This window comes from Nomascus leucogenys, chromosome 7b (assembly GCF_006542625.1).
Source record: "Nomascus leucogenys isolate Asia chromosome 7b, Asia_NLE_v1, whole genome shotgun sequence".
NCBI lineage: Eukaryota > Metazoa > Chordata > Mammalia > Primates > Hylobatidae > Nomascus > Nomascus leucogenys.
The window spans coordinates 4,081,810-4,099,382 of NC_044387.1; the positions used below are offsets into that span (position 1 = coordinate 4,081,810).

At 53.8% G+C, this 17,573-nt stretch overlaps 1 protein-coding gene across 1 annotated transcript in view; it reads left to right on the forward strand.

The window, feature by feature from the left end:
* Nucleotides 1–17,573, forward strand: part of CELSR1 (cadherin EGF LAG seven-pass G-type receptor 1) — a 178,484-nt gene that overhangs the window by 132,265 nt on the left and 28,646 nt on the right. Inside the window, exons 10-18 of the mRNA XM_030815346.1 lie at nucleotides 5,319–5,504; nucleotides 6,591–6,704; nucleotides 7,380–7,554; nucleotides 8,464–8,605; nucleotides 10,933–11,053; nucleotides 13,361–13,544; nucleotides 13,890–13,991; nucleotides 14,688–14,782; nucleotides 15,674–15,883. Of these exons, the coding sequence (XP_030671206.1) occupies nucleotides 5,319–5,504; nucleotides 6,591–6,704; nucleotides 7,380–7,554; nucleotides 8,464–8,605; nucleotides 10,933–11,053; nucleotides 13,361–13,544; nucleotides 13,890–13,991; nucleotides 14,688–14,782; nucleotides 15,674–15,883 (1,329 nt within the window). The remainder of the gene's footprint in view (nucleotides 1–5,318; nucleotides 5,505–6,590; nucleotides 6,705–7,379; nucleotides 7,555–8,463; nucleotides 8,606–10,932; nucleotides 11,054–13,360; nucleotides 13,545–13,889; nucleotides 13,992–14,687; nucleotides 14,783–15,673; nucleotides 15,884–17,573) is intronic.

Below are 17,573 nucleotides of genomic sequence, written 5' to 3' on the forward strand. Positions count from 1 at the left end.
AATCCCAGCTACTCGGGAGGCTAAGGCAGGAGAATCACTTGAACCCAGGAGGCAGAGGTTGCAGTGAGCCTAGGTTGTACCACTGCACTTCAGCCTGGGCAACAAGAGCAAAACTCTGTCTCAAAAAAAAAAAAAAAAAAAGAAGACAAAATAGAAAAACATGAAAAGTTACCTTCTTAAAATAACTATCAGGCCAGGTACAGTGGCTCATGGATGTAATCCCAGCACTTTGGGAGGCCAAGGCAGGTGGATCACCTGAGGTCAGGAGTTCAAGACCAGCCTGGCCATCATGGAGAAACCTCTTTTCTACTAAAAATTCAAAAATTAGCCAGGTGTGCGGCTGTTTTTTTGTGCCCCCCAACCCCCCACCAAGAAAACCCCAAACTATCAATAGAGACCAAAAATCAAAGTACAGTTTTAGTTACATAATCTTTACAGCCAGTTAAAACCTGTATCCTATTTTCTCTCATGAATTTATCTTAGACTGATGTGATATTTAGAAGTAGATTTCTAGGTTAGCAAGCATATAGCATTTTCTCTTTTTTCTTTTTCTTTTTTTTTTTTTGAAATGGAGTCTCTCTGTCTCCCAGGTTGGAGTGCAGTGGCATGATCTCTGCTCACTGCAACCTCTGCTTCCCAGGTTCAAGCGATTCTCCTACCTCAGCCTCTCGAGTAGCTGGGATTACAGGTGTGTGCCACCACGCCCAGCTAGTGTTTATATTTTTAGTAGAGACAGGTTTTCACCATGTTGGCCAGGCTGGTCTCCAACTCCTGACCTCAGGTGATCCACCCGCCTCGATCTCCCAAAGTGCTGGTATTTCAGGTGTGAGCCACCGCGCCCAGCCTCATGTAGCATTTTCTAGTAAATCATTTCGGTATTGTTTTTAGCATAACTGCAGGTCAAAGAACGTATACCATGTGGTTTCAGAGCTTTGAAATGTGCTTTACAGCCCAGATCTAGTCAGTTTTTTTTTTCTTTTTTTCCTTTTTTTTTTGAGACGGAGTTTCACTCTGTCACCAGGCTGGAGTGCAGTGGTGCAATATCAGCTCACTGCATCCTCCACCTCCCGGGTTCAAGTGATTCTCCTGCCTCAGCCTCCTGAGTAGCTAGAATTACAGGTGCCTGCCACCACATCCAGATAATGTTTGTATTTTTAGTAGAGACGGGGTTTCACCATGTAGGCCATGCTGGTCTCAATCCCCGGACCTCAGGTGATCTGTCCGCCTCCACCTCCCAAAGTATTGGGATTAGAGTCGTGAGCCACCATGCCTGGCCTCTAGCCAGTTTTGTATACATGCCACTGTGTGCTCTGCAGTTGTTAACTGTAGTGTTCTATATACATCAAGTAGGTAAAGTTTGTTAACTGTGGTATTCAAATATTCTTTATCATTATTGTTTTTGTGTGTGTGTGTGATAGAGTCTTGCTCTGTCGCCCAGGCTGGAGTACAGTGGCTTGATCTCGTCTCACTGCAAGCTCCACCTCCCGGGTTCATGCCATTCTCCTGCCTCAGCCTCCCAAATAGCTGGGACTACAGGTGCCCACTACCACGCCCGGCTATTTTTTTTTTTTTTTTTTTTTGTATTTTTAGTAGACACGGGGTTTCACCGTGTTAGCCAGGATGGCCTCGATCTCCTGACCTCATTATCCACCCTCCTCGGCCTCCCAAAGTGCTGGGATTACAGGCGTGAGCCACCGCACCCAGCCTATTGGTTTTAATTATTGTTTTTTTTGTCTTTGTCTTCTCACTTACTGAGAGAAGTTAGATACAAATCTACCTTGACTGTAGATTTATCTATTCTCTTAGTAATCTTGATTTTTGCTATATAGATTTTGAGGCCAGGTTGTTAGGTGCAAACAAATTTAGAGTTGATTTATCTTCCCAGCAAATTGACTTGGTTATCATTATGAAATTCCTCTTTTTCTGTAGTAAGGATTGTTGCCTTAAGTCTACTTTGTCTCATATTAACATAGCTATACTGTTTTTCCTTTGGTTGGTATTTATATGATGTATTTCTTTCTGTCCTTTTACTTTCAACATTTTCTGTATCGTTACATTTCAGGTATAATATAAGCAGTGTGCTAATAGTTGTTTTTCTAATATCCAGGCTACTTTTTGAAGTTATCTTTAAATATGAGCATCTTAGGTTAGTTACAACCTTCTTTTCTGATTCTTCTTACATGTACTTAAACATGGCCGTTTGACCCTTATCTCTGTAACACCCACACCCAGAAGTAAGTCTCATTGTCTCACTGAGTCTGTTTCCTTGAAAGTTCTGTGGTTCCCAGTGTTATTTTTGAGTCTGTGTCTGATGATTCTGTCGTCTGTTGCCACTCTTCCTTGCTTCTCTTGGTTTATAAGCATATTACCTTATATCCTCATATACTTGGCCATTTTTTATTGAGTGCTAGACATTTTATTGAAAAACTAGAGAGCATTTGAAACTAGAAATGGGGGCCGGGTACAGTGGCTCATGCCTATAATCCCAGCACTTTGGGAGGCCAAGGCAGGCAGGCAGATCACCTGAGGTCAGGAGTTCGAGACCAGCCTGACCAACATGGAGAAGCCCCGTCTCTACTAAAAATACAAAAAATTAGCTGGGTGTGATGGTGGGTGCCTGTAATCCCAGCTACTTGGGAGGCTGAGGCAGGAGAATCACTTTAACCTGGGAGGTGGAGTTTACAGTGAGCTGAGATTGTGCCATTGCACTCCAGCCTGGGCAACAAGAGTGAAACTCTGTCTCAAAAAAAAAGAAAAAGAGAAACTAGAATGGGGATGATGGGGATGTCATTATCTTCCATGTTTGCTTCTGCCAACCACTAGGAGCACTTGCCCTCCCAGAGCACTTGAATGCAGCCACAGCTTTTTTTTTTTTTTTTTTTTTTTTTGAGACGGAGTCTTGCTCCACTGCCCAGGCTGGAGTGCAGTGGCGTGATCTCGGCTCACTGCAACCTCTGCCTCCCGGGTTCAAGCAATTCTCCTGTCTCAGCCTCCCAAGTAGCTGGAACTACAGGCGCCTGCCACCACGCCCAGCTAATTTTTTGTATTTTTAGTAGAGATGGGGTTTCACCTTGCTGGTCAGGCTGGTCTCAAACTTCTGACCTCAGGTGATCCACCCGCCTCGGCCTCCCAAAGTCACAGACTTTAATGCAGTCACAGACTGAGGTGGTTCAAAGCTGGGCTTCCAGTCCTGCAAGGGTGGGTCTTTTTCGTTTTTATTGTTAGTGTAAACCCCTCAGGGTTCCAACCAGAAGCCTAGGAACAACCCTTGGCAGTCCATGAACCCCAGTTTTTAATCCTCCAGCCCCATGAACCTAGAAAGCTTTGAGGCATCCTGAGACTCTAGGTCACAGGTGACTGATGGAGCATGGCACCACCTGCTGATAGGGCTGAAGAGTGCCAAGGAGGGCAAGGGTTTCAGGTACCTGGCAGCCGTGACCTGACTGCACACTCAGCCTCCACTGTGTCTTCCAGAACCAGCTGATGGCCTTGCGGGGAAAAACATGCCACACTGTTTTGCAGATTCTGTCTTTTCCTTGGTCGTGAGCCTGAAACTCTGTTTTGCCTGGAACCACTTCAGTGCCTTCAAACAGACATTCTTTAATATTTTGTCTCATGTTCGTAGGTGATTTCGAGAGGAGAGGTAGTCCAAACTGCCAGGTCCTTTCTTAGGAGATCTAAGATTTTCACACTGCCCTTGGCCTACCTTATTTTAAAATATGAGCGTTTTAGGCCAGTTGCAATGCTGATTTTTGTTTTTTTCATACATGTAATTAAACACAGAGTATTAAATCTTGTCTTATAAAGTATAATGTTTACGTTTACATCCAGAAATAGGGGCCTAATAGTTACCTGAATCGAGCTGGGTCCCAGCACTTAAAAGCCTAACGGGGCTTGTTCCTGGCCCTTCCCTTACTTGACCTCCATGAAGCAATTGATCCTTTTTCCCGTAGAATAAGACAAGCAATTCTGATCAGTGTTAAAGGCAACAGCAACAAAGAACAACTTTGCCTACACTGTTTTTTTTTTTCTTTTTTTGAGACAAGGTCTTGCTCTGTCACCCAAGCTGAAGTGCAGTAGTGCTATCTAGGCTCACTGCAACCTCTGCCTCCTGGGCTTGAGTGATCCTCCCACCTCAGCCTCCCAAGTAGCTGGGATTACAGGAGCACACCACCATGCCTGGCTAATTTTTGTATTTTTAGTAGACACGAGGTTTTGCCATGTTTGCCAGGCTGGCCTTGACCTCCTGGCCTCAAGCAATCCGCCCGCCTTGGCTTCCCAAAGTGCTGAAATTACAGGTGTGAGCCACTGCACCCAGCCAATTTTGTCTAATTATTATTATTATTTTGAGACAGAGTCTCGCTCTTGTCTCCCAGGCTGGAGTGCAGTGGCGCAATCTCGGCTCACTGCAACCTCTAGTAGACTCCCAGGTTCAAGTGATTCTGCTGCCTTAGCCTCCCGAGTAGCTGGGCTTACAGGTGCCTGCCACCATGCCTGGCTAATTTCAGTATTTTTAGTAGAGACAGGGTTTCACCATGTTGGCTAGGCTGGTCTTGAACTCCTGACCTCAGGTGATCCACCTGCTGTGGCCTCCCAACGTGCTGGGATTAAAGGCCTGAGCCACCGCACCCAGCCAACTTTGCCTAATTTTTTTTTTTTTTTTCTTGAGACCAAGTCTCGCTCTGTCACCCAGACTGGAGTGCAATGACACAATCTCAGCTCACTGCGACCTCCACCTCCCAGGTTCAAGCAGTTCTCCTGCCTCAGCCTCTGAGTAGCCAGGATTACAGGCACCCGCCACCACACCTAGCTAATTTTTGTATTTTTAGTAAAGATGGGGTTTAGCCATGTTGGCCAAGCTGGTCACGAACTTCTTTTTTTTTTTTTTTTTTGAGACGGAGTCTCACTCTGTCGCCCAGGCTGGAGCGCAGTGGCTCAATCTCGGCTCACTGCAAGCTCCGCCTCTCGGGTTCACGCCATTCTCCTGCCTCAGCCTCCCGAATAGCTGGGACTACAGGTGCCTGCCACCACGCCCGGCTAATTTTTTGTATTTTTAGTAGACACGGGGTTTCACCGTGTTGGCCAGGATGGTCTCGATCTCCTGACCTCGTGATCCACCCGCCTCTGCCTCCCAAAGTGCTGAGATTACAGGCCTGAGCCACCGCACCTGGCCAACTTTGCCTAATTTTTAAACCTATCTTGTATCTGGTGTCACATCATCAGTCTCCTTTCACAGCTTCCTTGTTTAAGTGATTGCAAAGCATTTTCTCTTTCGTTGTCATTGTACCAGTCAGTTGATGTGGCTCTCCCTGCTGCAGATCCTGAACAACTACCTCCAGTTTGAGGTGTCCCACAGCCCCTCTGATGTGGAGTCCGTGATGCTGTCCGGATTGCGGGTGACCGACGGGGAGTGGCACCATCTGCTGATCGAGCTGAAGAATGTTAAGGAGGATAGTGAGATGAAGCACCTGGTCACCATGACCTTGGACTACGGGATGGACCAGGTAAGCTGGCACCTGCACCTCCTCTGGGGATAGATAGACCCTTCCTCCGGCCCAGGGAAAAACACAATGACCCCTTGATGTGCCAGGACCCGCCAGAGACCTTGTGGATTTGGGGAGGCATTTTCTGGGCCCCCACAGGTGGGCTTCTGTTCTGCCCTGTACTGAGGTCACTAGCATCTTCCTCACCTCCTTCATCCAGATGCCCCTCCCCTGGCAGTCAGCAGCTGACTTCCTCCAGCTGCATTTCTCATCATGGTGCTGTTGGTGCCTTCAGCAGTGGTTTCTTTTAGCAAAGCCATCTTGAGCAACGCCTGCAGGCTCAGCACCGTGTCTTTAGGGTACTGAAGTAGCAATGCCAGGGCCCATGCCCTCAGAGCATGGATGGGGAGCAAAACTGGGAAAGCAATGAGACCCAGGTCCCGGACAGGCCTGTGAGACACCAGGCAGGTGCCACACCTGTCCCAGGCAGGCAGGTGGCATTATCCCAGACAATGTTCACAACACTTAACCAAACTAGGTTTCCACAGTTTGCAGGCAGGTAACCCAAGATGTTCTCTGTGAAATGCCCACACACTTAAGGGGCTACCTGGGATTTCCAAGAGCTCTTGGGGCCAAGGCTCATCTTACAGCACAGACCTGGGAGTAAATCGGTGTGTTCCAGGCACCTGCCTTTCTGGGACTGGATCTCAGCTGAGACCCTCTTGGGTTCCCACAGTATTAATGGGTGAGCGGATTTCCGTTCACCGCAGTCTTCCTGACTCGCCAAGCTCTCTGTCACAGCGTGGCTGGTTTAGTGTTGTGCCCTTGACGGAGGCGGGGCAGTTGCCCGTGTTGACCCCACCGGCTGCCTCGGCTAGGCTGGGGCATGGACGCCCATCCTCTGGCCTGGTCCCCTCGCCCTGGTCATCACAGCCAGCCACGCTGTCCAGCTGGGCCCAGCGCTCTCTTTGGAGGCCCAGATGTCCTCAGGCTCTGCGGAGTTTGTTGACGCGACTGCTTAGGCTTCCAGTGCATCCCTCCCGGCTGGAAGACCTTTCTAGGATGGTGGATGCAGCCCCCAGAGCCCCGGCCCCTCTCTCCACACAGAACAGGGCGGATATCGGGGGCATGCTTCCCGGGCTGACGATAAGGAGCATGGTGGTCGGGGGTGCCTCTGAAGACAAGGTCTCCGTGCGCCGTGGATTCCGAGGCTGCATGCAGGTACATAGGGGTGGTGGGGGGTGGCGGGGGCCTGCCCCTCACAGGCAGCTCCGAGGCTGCCAGCACCACAGTTGGTGCCATTGGCCAACCTGTTAGCTTTCAATGAGTGAAGAATTTGTCTGATAGGTGTCCCCACTTTAAAAGCTCCTGTTTCCTCTTTAGACCCATCCTCCCCTGCGGTTCCCCTTGGCATCCGGGCCGTCCCTGGCCCCCACAGCTCCCCACCGCCATGCCAGCCACCTGCCCCTCTGCCTCTGTGAAGTGTCCTGAATCAAGCCCCTCGCCACCACCCTCACCCAGTCCAACCACAGACGTCACCCAAGTGGGTCCCGTGCCTGTCCCCTGGAGCCAGGGGTTCCAGCTACGGCCGAGGGAGCTGCTCTGAGTCGTTCAGCTCTCAGCCCCCTCGGCAGGGACATCCACTCCTCACGCCCCCACCGCGTACCCCAGGAGATCAGGCCAGCGTGCCCTCTGAGCTCCTCACCCAGCCCTCCACTGCACTCCGGCCACCAGGCCATGGGGCCACTGGAACAACCCTGCCTGCCCCAGCTCTGTAGATAAATGAGGCGTCACAGATGAATGCCCCGCAAGGGACCAGAGAGGTCTCAGGGTTCCCTTAACCCCTACTTACCTTTCTGGGCTCCTGTAGCCCCAGTGTAGTTTCCTTAATGGCAGGGAGTGAGGATGGGGGGGACGCCCACCAATGTCGCCACCCTGAACATGAACAACGCGCTCAAGGTCAGGGTGAAGGACGGCTGTGATGTGGAGGACCCCTGTACCTCGAGCCCCTGTCCCCGCAACAGCCACTGCCACGACGCCTGGGAGCACTACAGCTGCGTCTGTGACAAAGGTGGGACCGCCCTCGCAGGGCCCTTCAGTGACAGGGAGGCCTCTCATGGCCGAAACACAGGAGGAGGGCTCAGTTTGGACATTGGTGTCCCTAGCTGACTTCCTGTGGTTCCGTGGAGCCCTGAGCTTTAAGTTTATAACAAGTGGGCCCCTCCTAGAGAGAGGTTCTGGGCCTCTTCCTTACTCTTCTTACAGAGTGCCCCAGGCGCTCTCCTCAGCACTTGGGGTGATCAGCAAAGAAATAGTGAAAAGTAAGGCCGGGCGCAGTGGCTCATACCTGTAATCCCAGCACTTTTGGAGGCCGAAGTGGGTGGATCACTTGAGGCCAGGAGTTCAAGACCAGCCAGGCGACATGGTGAAACCCCATCTCTACCAAAAAAAAAAAAAAGCAAAAATTAGCCAGGCGTGGTGGCATGCACCTGTAGTCCCAGCTACGAGTGAGGCTGAGGTGGGAGGATCACTTGAGCTTCTTAGGCAAAGGTTCCAGTGAGCTGAGATCATGCCACTGCACTTCAGCCTGGGCAACAGAGCGAGACTCTTCTCAATAAATAAATAATTAGTGAAAAGTACACATTAAGAAAATTCTGCATTCAGGGTGGCCCCTGAGTTTTGAGGTGCTGAAGTCACCTTCTGCTGGTGGCCATTCCCCATGTGTCCTGGGGCAGCCTGGGCCCCGTGTTCCAAGGCTCTCACCCTCCTTGGGGCAGCCCGGGAAGGCCTTCCTCTCTGCATCGCCAAGTCTAACCCGCCTAACGCTGTGTTTTCGGGGACTCTGTGGCATTCTTTGTTTTCCCTCTGCTGAGTACCAGGGAAAGTCAGATCTTCTGGAGGGGACGGGTTGCTCCAGATGTTTTAACGTGGAAGGTCTCGTGGATTGCGGGTGGAGGTAATGCTGGCTCTGTCCTTGCAGGGTACCTTGGAATAAACTGCGTGGATGCCTGTCACCTGAACCCCTGCGAGAACATGGGGGCCTGCGTGCGCTCCCCCGGCTCCCCACAGGGCTACGTGTGCGAGTGCGGGCCCAGCCACTACGGGCCGTACTGCGAGAACAAGTAAGAGCAGCCCCTGGTGCCTCCCTGCGCCTTCAGAGTCCACGTGGCTGTGTTCCCTCGACTCCGTGTCTTCTCTTTCTTATTTTGACCCAAAGATACGTGTAATTCTGGATAACAGGGACATATATATTTTTTTAATTTGGCATGAATTAAGTGAGAATCAATTTTTTTTATTTTTTTGGGACAGAGTCTTGCTCTGTCACCCAGGCTGGAGTGCAATGGCGTGATCTTGGCTCCCTGCAACCTCTGCCTCCTTGGCTCAAGCGATTCTCCTGCCTCAGCCTCCCGAGTAGCTGGTCCTACAGGTGCCCACCACCATGCCCAACTAGCATTTTGTATTTTTAGTAGAAATGGGGTTTCACCATATTGGTCAGGCTGGTCTCGAACTCCTGACCTCAAGTGATCCACCTGCCTTAGCATCCCAAAGTGCTGGGATTACGGGTATGAGCCACCACGCTTGGGCAATGAGAATCAATTTGGACATCTCAAACTAACCCCACTGGATCATGTGTCCACACCAGAAACATGCAACATGACTCACCTGGACTCCTCGCTGTGCCCAGAGCAAACAGGCCGCATGAGATGCAGGGAGACGCATGTGATTTACAGAGAATGCTTTCTCTCTCGAGTCGGTGGGCTTGAAGTCGTGTCTGATGTGTGTGGAGATCCTAGTGTGGTTAGGACAGGCAGCGGCATGCTCTCTGGGCTCTGTACCCTTTGCACAGGGATCGCTGGGCACAGGTGTGTAGTCATCACAAGCGTCACTTTGTCCAAGGTTGAGCTGCTTGGTTCTTCATAAACCAAGGTTCTAGGCCACCGTGGAGGTGATGCGCCCATGGCTCATTGTCCTCAGCTGCTGGTGGCCATCAGGTGCAGGGACACCTGCTATGCTCTGTTCTTTGTCCACCTGAGCCTAGAGCAGGTGCTGTGATCCCGGCTGTGACCCCATGAGTGGGAAGCAGCCTGTGCCCCGGAGCTGGTGACCTCACGAGAAGATGACACCACATCATTCTTGGATATCAGCGAGATGTGATGCCAGGGAGAGTTTAGAGGAGGTGCCCTGGGAGTGGAGAGGGAGGTGGGAGCCAGTGAGGCTGAAGCGGGAGGGCATTCTGGGAGCGAAAGCAACAGAGCCAAGCTGGAGAGGAGTAAGGGGATGAGGCTGGTCTAGAGAGGCCTGAGTAGGGATGGAGGTGGGCCGGCAAGCCAGGAACAGAACTCGGCTGTGTGGAGGCCGTGGGGGCCCAGCACTAAAGTGGCAGAACCGGGTCTGGTCTTAGGGAACCCCCAGCTGCCGCGTGGAGCACAGCTTGGAGCAGGGGGAGTTGCCAAGAGGCTGATCCAGCATCTCCGTGCCCGGCGCCGCAGTCACCAGGGCTGCAGGGGGATGAAGGTTCTGGGGCCCCCACACTGCACACACACATCCATAAGCGCCAGACTCTATCTCTGGCCTGGTTGTCTTTCTGACCCTGATTTGTACACAGTCCTTAATACTTGCTCGCCAAGTGAGTGAATGCTAGAGGCTGGCAGCTGGGTGGAGGGAACTTGGTTAGCCAGGATGGGGAATGCAGGAGCCCGCAGGACACTCGGGCGGGGCTGTTGCAGGCAGGTGGGCCTTCAGTTGACTGCGCAGGTGCAGCTCCCGTCAGGAACAGGTAGGGAGACCCATGCACAGCAGCGGCCAGCACCTCGGAGGCCTGGCTTTGTCCCTGCGGTGTTACTTATCTTCAGTGTCTGTTGCTCTCTGCCAGGGGAGGCTCAGGGAGGCAGGACTGGCTTCCACTGGATTCTGAGTGCATGGGCGCGTGCCGCTGACCTAAGGGGCATGCTACACCAGGGCATGGCTGCCCTGAGCATCTGTGGGGCTGGTGGCCAGGGGACCTGGGGGACAACAAAAGCTGCAAAACTCCCTGTTAAGGAGCTTCCCGCAGGCATCTCATGCTGGCACTCACCCCAAGTGCACTTTGAGAAGTTGTGCCAGGCAGCTGAGCTCAGTCTGCCTGTGTGGGGCTGCGTCGTGAAAGGCCAGCCTTGCAGTGAGTTCATTGTCATTAAGCCCTAATGAGTCAGGCGTCACGTGGATGTGGGGCACGCAGTGGACACAGGTGTTGTCCCAGTCGATTTGGGCATGGCGGATCTGTGGGTGGGGGTGAGGTTGGGAGCCAGTAGAGGGGAGACTGAGGCCCCGTAACGTGGAAGGGAAGCTCCCAGAGCTGGACCCAGCCAGGCCTCCTGGGCAACCGCCTCCATGCTGCCAGCGGGCCTCTTCCCGTTCCAGAAAGCACAGTTACATAAACCTTCCAGCTGCCCTCTTATTTTCCCCACAGACTCGACCTTCCATGTCCCAGAGGCTGGTGGGGGAACCCCGTCTGTGGACCCTGCCACTGTGCCGTCAGCAAAGGCTTTGATCCCGACTGTAATAAGACCAACGGCCAGTGCCAATGCAAGGTGAGGCCCAGCCCCCATGGTCCCTGCATGCTGTTTGCTCACACACATGCACAGATGCCTCTCCGTACACACACGCCTCCACATACTCTGCCTGCACACACTCACACCCCTGCACACACACCTGTGCCCACTCACATCACATTTGTGTACAGATGTGGTGTTTGGTTTCCTTGCTGCTCCCCCGTGCCCTGTGAATACTCCATGGCTGCTTTCCACGTGTAAACTACGGGTTCAGCCCTGCCAGACCCCGCCTGTGGAACAGGAATCTCTGCCTGCTCCCAGCCCACTGCCCATGGCTATGTGAAGCCCAGCCGTTTCTGAGGGCTGGGTCATCTCTGGCACCACTCCGGCCCTCCTGGCCTCCTGGTTGGCCATTTTCCTGGTCTTTTTTTTTTGAGACGGAGTCTCGCTATGTCACCCAGGCTGGAGTGCAGTGGTGTGTTCTCGGCTCACTGCAGCCTCCGCCTCCCGGGTTCCAGCGATTCTTCTGCCTCAGCCTCCTGAGTAGCTGGGATTATAGGTGCCCGCCACCACGCCCAGCTAATTTTTGTACTTTTAGTAGAGACAGGATTTCACCATGTTGGCCAGGCTGGTCTCGAACTCCTGACCTCAGGTGATCCGCCCGCCTCAGCCTCCCAGAGTGCTGGGATTATAGGCGTGAGCCACCGTGCCTGGCCATTTTCCTGGTCTTTACCAAGCTGGCGTCCCATGACGGCAGCAGTTTTAAAATAGAAAGTGTCACTAAGTGCATTATGTCCCACCCCCGTCCAGGGTGGTCAGTCGTAACCTGCATGCAGCACGGAGCTCACATCTCATGTCTCCAGATACGCACGCGTGTTCATAGTGCAGACTCTAGGGACCCCTCCCCAGCCCTCTCAGGATACATCACCTCCTTCAGGATCTTCGTATACACCACAGCCATGGTGCTCACAGTGACTCGAAACCCAAATGTTCGGTCTGAGGGTAACAGGAGCCTGGGCGAGGGACGTGAGCTTCCTGCAGATGTGGCTGGCCCTAGGAGGGAAGCTGGCACCAGGGCACCCTTGGATGCCATCTCGTGATGTCAGTAGTGTCCCAAGGGCTTGCGGTGGTTCCAACAGCAAGCGGGACTTGTGTCCTGAAAGGCTCAAATTAAACAGCTCTCCTGGGTCAGGGTCGGTCCACACATGTCACCAGATGGCGGTGGTGGCATAGTGGGTGGCAGAGCAGAGGGAACGTGGGGAGTGCATTGGCGAAAACTTGCCTATGATTTTTTTCTCACCCAAAGTTATAGGCAGGGTGTGGTGGCTCATGCCTGTAATCGCAGCTACTCTGGAGGCAGAGGCAGGAGGGATTACTTGAGCCCAGGAGTTCAAGACCAGCCTGGGCAACATAGTGAGACGCCCATTTCTACATAAAATAAAAACATTAGCTGAGCGTGCTGGTGCTTGCCTGTGATCCCAGCTGCTCAGGAGGCTGAGGTGTGGGAGGATCACTTGAGCCCTGGAGGTTGAGGCTGCAGTGAGCTGTGATTGCACCACTGCACTCCAGCCTGGGCAACACACCGAGACCCCATCTCAAAAAAATAAAAAAACAAAGTTACACAAAATGTAATAAAAAAAAAACATAAAGATTGCAGTCACCCAAGCACCTCCCAGCCGTGATTGCTGGTGTTTTAGCATCTCTTCTGGGCCTGCTGCTCACTGCCATTTTACACACAGTTGGAGTCCCTGCCTGACACACAAGTCTGAATGTTGTTCACGCGTCTGCCCAAGTCACGGCCTGCCCCATTTTCCGGGGCGGGGTTGGGGGGGTGCTACTTGGGCCTGGGGAGGCCCGGTGACCAGCCCAGGCAATGTAGCTGGTAAAGGGCAATGGTCAGGCATGAACCCAGGACTTTCTGAACCCAAAGTACGAGCTCTTGATTGTCACCCTGACCCACCCAATGGTGGACGTTCAGGTGGCTTCTAATTTTTCAAAACATCTTTAAAGAAACGCCCAAGGGCTATCCCCACGAGTAAGCCTCCATTTGGATCTCTGATTCTTTTTAGGACAAATACGAAGGTGCCCACTGTTGGGACTTGCTAAGACATGAGGGAGGGCATGCTTCCCAGGAGAACCGCTCTCCTGGGCCGGGCCTTGCGGGGCTTTGGGAGGCAGCCCCCGTTGGGTGTGGGATGTGGGCAGAGGGTAGCCGTGAGTGGTGGGACGGCTGGCGGCTGACACACGCACCCGGGTGGGAGTCTGGACATTGCTCAGGAAACACGCTGCAAGGTAGGGCCTCTCCCAGGCATCTGAAGTCACAGGCCCTGCCTCTGGCTTTTGCAGGAGAATTACTACAAGCCCCCGGCCCAGGACACCTGTCTGCCCTGCGACTGCTTCCCCCATGGTTCCCACAGCCGCACTTGCGACATGGCCACTGGGCAGTGTGCCTGCAAGCCCGGCGTCATCGGCCGCCAGTGCAACCGCTGCGACAACCCGTTTGCCGAGGTCACCACGCTCGGCTGTGAAGGTCTGCGTTGCCTCTTGACACCCTGCAGGTTACAGCGCAGGGACAGGCTGCTGCACTGGCGTGCACGTGTATGCGTGTGCACCGGGTGTTTGGGGAACCCTGGGCTCCCTCGTGTTCTGAGTTCTCTTGACCTTCCAGAAACCTGGTTCTGCGTGAGGGGGCGTGGGTCAGAGCCTGGTCACCCCTCTCCAGCTCTGACATGGATTGGGGCAGGGGAGATGCTAGGGTTCGGTTCTTGGTGGGAGCAGGGCCTACTTCAGGGAGGCGCACACAGACAGTGGTGCCTGTTTGTGGTCGTGGGCGCGGCATGCCCCGCTGAGCAGCCTTCCCTCCTCTCTACCCCAGTGATCTACAACGGCTGTCCCAAAGCATTTGAGGCCGGCATCTGGTGGCCACAGACCAAGTTCGGGCAGCCGGCTGCGGTGCCATGCCCCAAGGGATCTGTCGGTGAGTCCCCGTGGCCTGTGTGTAGGGAACTGAGGCACGCGTCCTTGTGGGAGGAGCCAGTCGAGATGTGGGGACTCATGGAATGTTTCGTGTTGAAAAAATATCTGCAGGCAAAGTGCTGGGGAGAAATCCGATCGCCTTTTCCCTACCAGTAAATACATAAAGCAGGCAGGGGGTGTAACAGAAACATGAACAGCGCAGTGCGTGTGGGGATGCCTGCCAGTCAGGCCTGGCCAGTCCCTGCTCTGCCGCTCAGGCTGGGGCACCGGGACAAGTGGCTTCACTGTTCATAGCATCGGGGTACCTCTGTGAAATGGGGACAGTGACTGTGTCCACATTGTGAGGGGCGTCTGGGGAATCCAGTGAGGCACGGAAAGGCCCGGCTGAAACGGATTCCTGGCGCATGGGATCATGGCTGCTGGCAGATGGTGTCGCTTTCTTTCCTCGCACACTTGCTCGAAAGTGCTGGCTCCTGTTGGCTGGGCGCCCGAAACGCCTGGTTGTCAGTGTCAGAGCAGCTTCGGCTGTGGCCCTGATGTGAAAGAGGGGTGCTGGTGTTGGCCTCCTGGCCCCCTTGGGGTTCTCACCACCACGCAGTGTTCTGGGTTTAAGTACATTCAGATTGGGGATTGAAATATACAAGCATTGATCAACAATTTGAGTTTCAGGCTTTGCACACCTGCTCTCCTTCCCTAGGAAATGCGGTTCGACACTGCAGCGGGGAGAAGGGCTGGCTGCCCCCAGAGCTGTTTAACTGCACCACCATCTCCTTTGTGGACCTCAGGGCCATGGTAGGGGCGCCTCGGGGATGCATGTTCAGCGGGGGCACGTGTGTGTTCGTGTATGTGTGAGAGAGTTTGTGTGGGCTGAAGCTCCTGGGCTGGGGAGTGTTGGGGCAGATGGGATGGTGCAGGGACGGTCCCACGGGCCCGCAGCCTGGAGCCAGCAGGTTCCTGTGGACTTGGGGGTATTGGCAGCTGAGCCAGGCACCCCCACGTGCACTTCTCTCCCATAGAGAGGACCCAGCTCTGTGTCTTTGGTTCTGAAAACACAGGGTCCCTGCATTTGACTCCATTTGCCCTCTGATCCTGCCCTATTTCATGGCTTTTGTTCCCACGTCTCCCAGTCGGTATCTTTTTCCGAGCCCTCTTTGGCCCACCAGACCCTCGTTTCCATGCTCTGGCTGTCAGCAGTGCTCATTTTTGGGCCTTTTGTTTTTTGTTTTTTCTTTTTTGGAGATGGAGTCTCACTCTATCTCCTAAGCTAGAGGGCAGTGGCACGGTCTCAGCTCGCTGCATCATCTGCTTCCCGGATTCAAGCATTTCTCCTGCCTCAGCCTCCCCAGTAGTTGGGACTTACAGGTGCCCACCACCACACCCTACTAATTTTTTTTATTTTTAAAATGGAGACATAGAGTAGAGTATTTTTAAAATAGAGAGTAGAGACGGGTTTTCACCATATTGGCCAGGCTGGTCTTGAACTCCTGACCTCAAATGTTCTACCCACCTTGGCCTCCCAAAGTGCTGGGATTACAGGCGTGAGCCACCGTGCCCAGCCAAGCTTTTGGATTTTTTAAGTTCCTTTCTGACAAGGAAACTTGAACTCAGAGTTGCTGAGTAACAGCAGGGACTGAAAGCAGCTGAAGTGGGTTTGCACACATCGCGACTGCCTCCCTGTTCCAGAATGAGAAGCTGAGCCGCAACGAGACGCAGGTGGACGGCGCCGGGGCCCTGCGGCTGGTGAGGGCGCTGCGCAACGCCACACAGCACACGGGCACGCTCTTTGGCAATGACGTGCGCACGGCCTACCAGCTGCTGGGCCGCGTCCTTCAGCACGAGAGCTGGCAGCAGGGCTTCGACCTGGCAGCCACGCAGGACGCCGACTTTCACGAGGTAGGAGGGTGGCCGCCGCCCTGGCTCGGGGACACTCGGGGATGCCCGTGGGTGGGTGCTGTTGGGCTGTGCGTCTGCCTCAGCTCGTGGAAGATGGTTGTGTCCGGGATTCCCGAGGCAACCCCTCGTTTCTCAAATGGGAGCCCTGGCGGGTGCAGTGCCTAACTAAACTGACGAGCATTAGGGAGTGTTCTGGAAGGAAACATGCAGGTCACAGCCTTGCTGGCGATCCCAGTAGTGCCTGTAGTGTGATCTAATTGGATTCTAAGTGGCCCACCTGAATCAGCCCCTCTCCCTTCCACGCAGCCTGTGATGGAGTATCGTCCACCCATTTGACAGGTAAGGAAACAGAGGCATAGAGAGCTAAGGGGTTTGCCCAAAGGCACAGCTTGTAAGGGGCAGGGCCCGGCAGTGGGCCCCCGTGTCCACTCCCACCCACAGCTCTGAGGTCCTGCTTTCAGAGGGCCACGCCTCCGCCTCAACCCTCTGGCTGTGTGTGTGGAAGTTGTCAGCCCCTGAGCAGTGTCTTTTTAGGGTGAATGCAGAGGAGACTCATGCAGCCTGGTATTTGGAAACTGCTCTTGGGGGCTCCAGAAGTTTCCCTGTGCCTCTGCTGCAGGCCTCTTCATCCAGACAGGACCCCCAGAGGAGTGCCTGTCCACACAGAGCCCACGGAGGACACCCTGTCCCTCCCACCCATCCCCACGGAGCCCTCAGGGACCTCCTCATCCACAAAGGGCCTCCAGTCCATGCAGGGCCCCCATGGAACCTTCTGGTCTGCATAAGGCCGCCAGAGTACAGGCAGGGTCCCCTTGCGGGGATTTGAGTCCCAGCCTGAGAGTTGGGCCAGTGGCGTTTGTTCTCCATGTGTGACTCCTCAAACAAGTTTCCTTCCTGTTTTCTTTTTTTTTTTTTTGAGATGGGGTCTTGCTCTGTTGTCCAGGCTGGAGTGCAGTGGTGCGATCTCGGCTCACTGCAACCTCCACCTCCTGGGTTCAAGCAATTCTCCTGCCTCAGCCTCCCAAGTAGCTGGGATTACAGGCGCATGCCACCACCACACCCGGCTAATTTTTCGTATTTTTGGTAGAGACAGGGTTTCACCATGTTGGCCAGGCTGGTCTCGAACTCCTGACCTCAGGTGATCCACCTGCTTCAGCCGCCCAAAGTGTTGGGATTATAGGCATGAGCAACCGTGCCCAGCCCTGATTTCTGTCTTGGGTGTGGTCCCCAAGCCCCTGAGCACAGCCTCATGCCTCCACCCAGTCGTTCACATAGACCCTGGGGTGCGTGGAGGCTGAGGGTCACCCTTGGAGGAGCTGTCCACGTGTCCACAGCGGCCTCAGTGTGAGTCCTCTGCTCAGCCCAGGTTGTGGTGGTTCCATCACTGCTTTACGTGGTGGGGTTCAGAAGGGGTTCTGATATAATAACCAGGGGCCTCTCCACATGTCTTCCCTGCCTTAGCGTCTTGAGGTGTACATGGAAAAACCCCTGGCAGGGCTCACTCTGACAGAGTCCCAGCCTCTGACATTTGAATCACCCACAGTCTCTCTGGCTTATATGATGGGGTTCAGGATTTATGAAAATCACACATTAAAAAATGACTTCTGGCCAGGTGTGGTCACTCACGCCTGCAATCCCAGCACTTCGGGAGGCCGAGATGGGCAGATTGCCTGAGCCCAGGAGTTCGAGA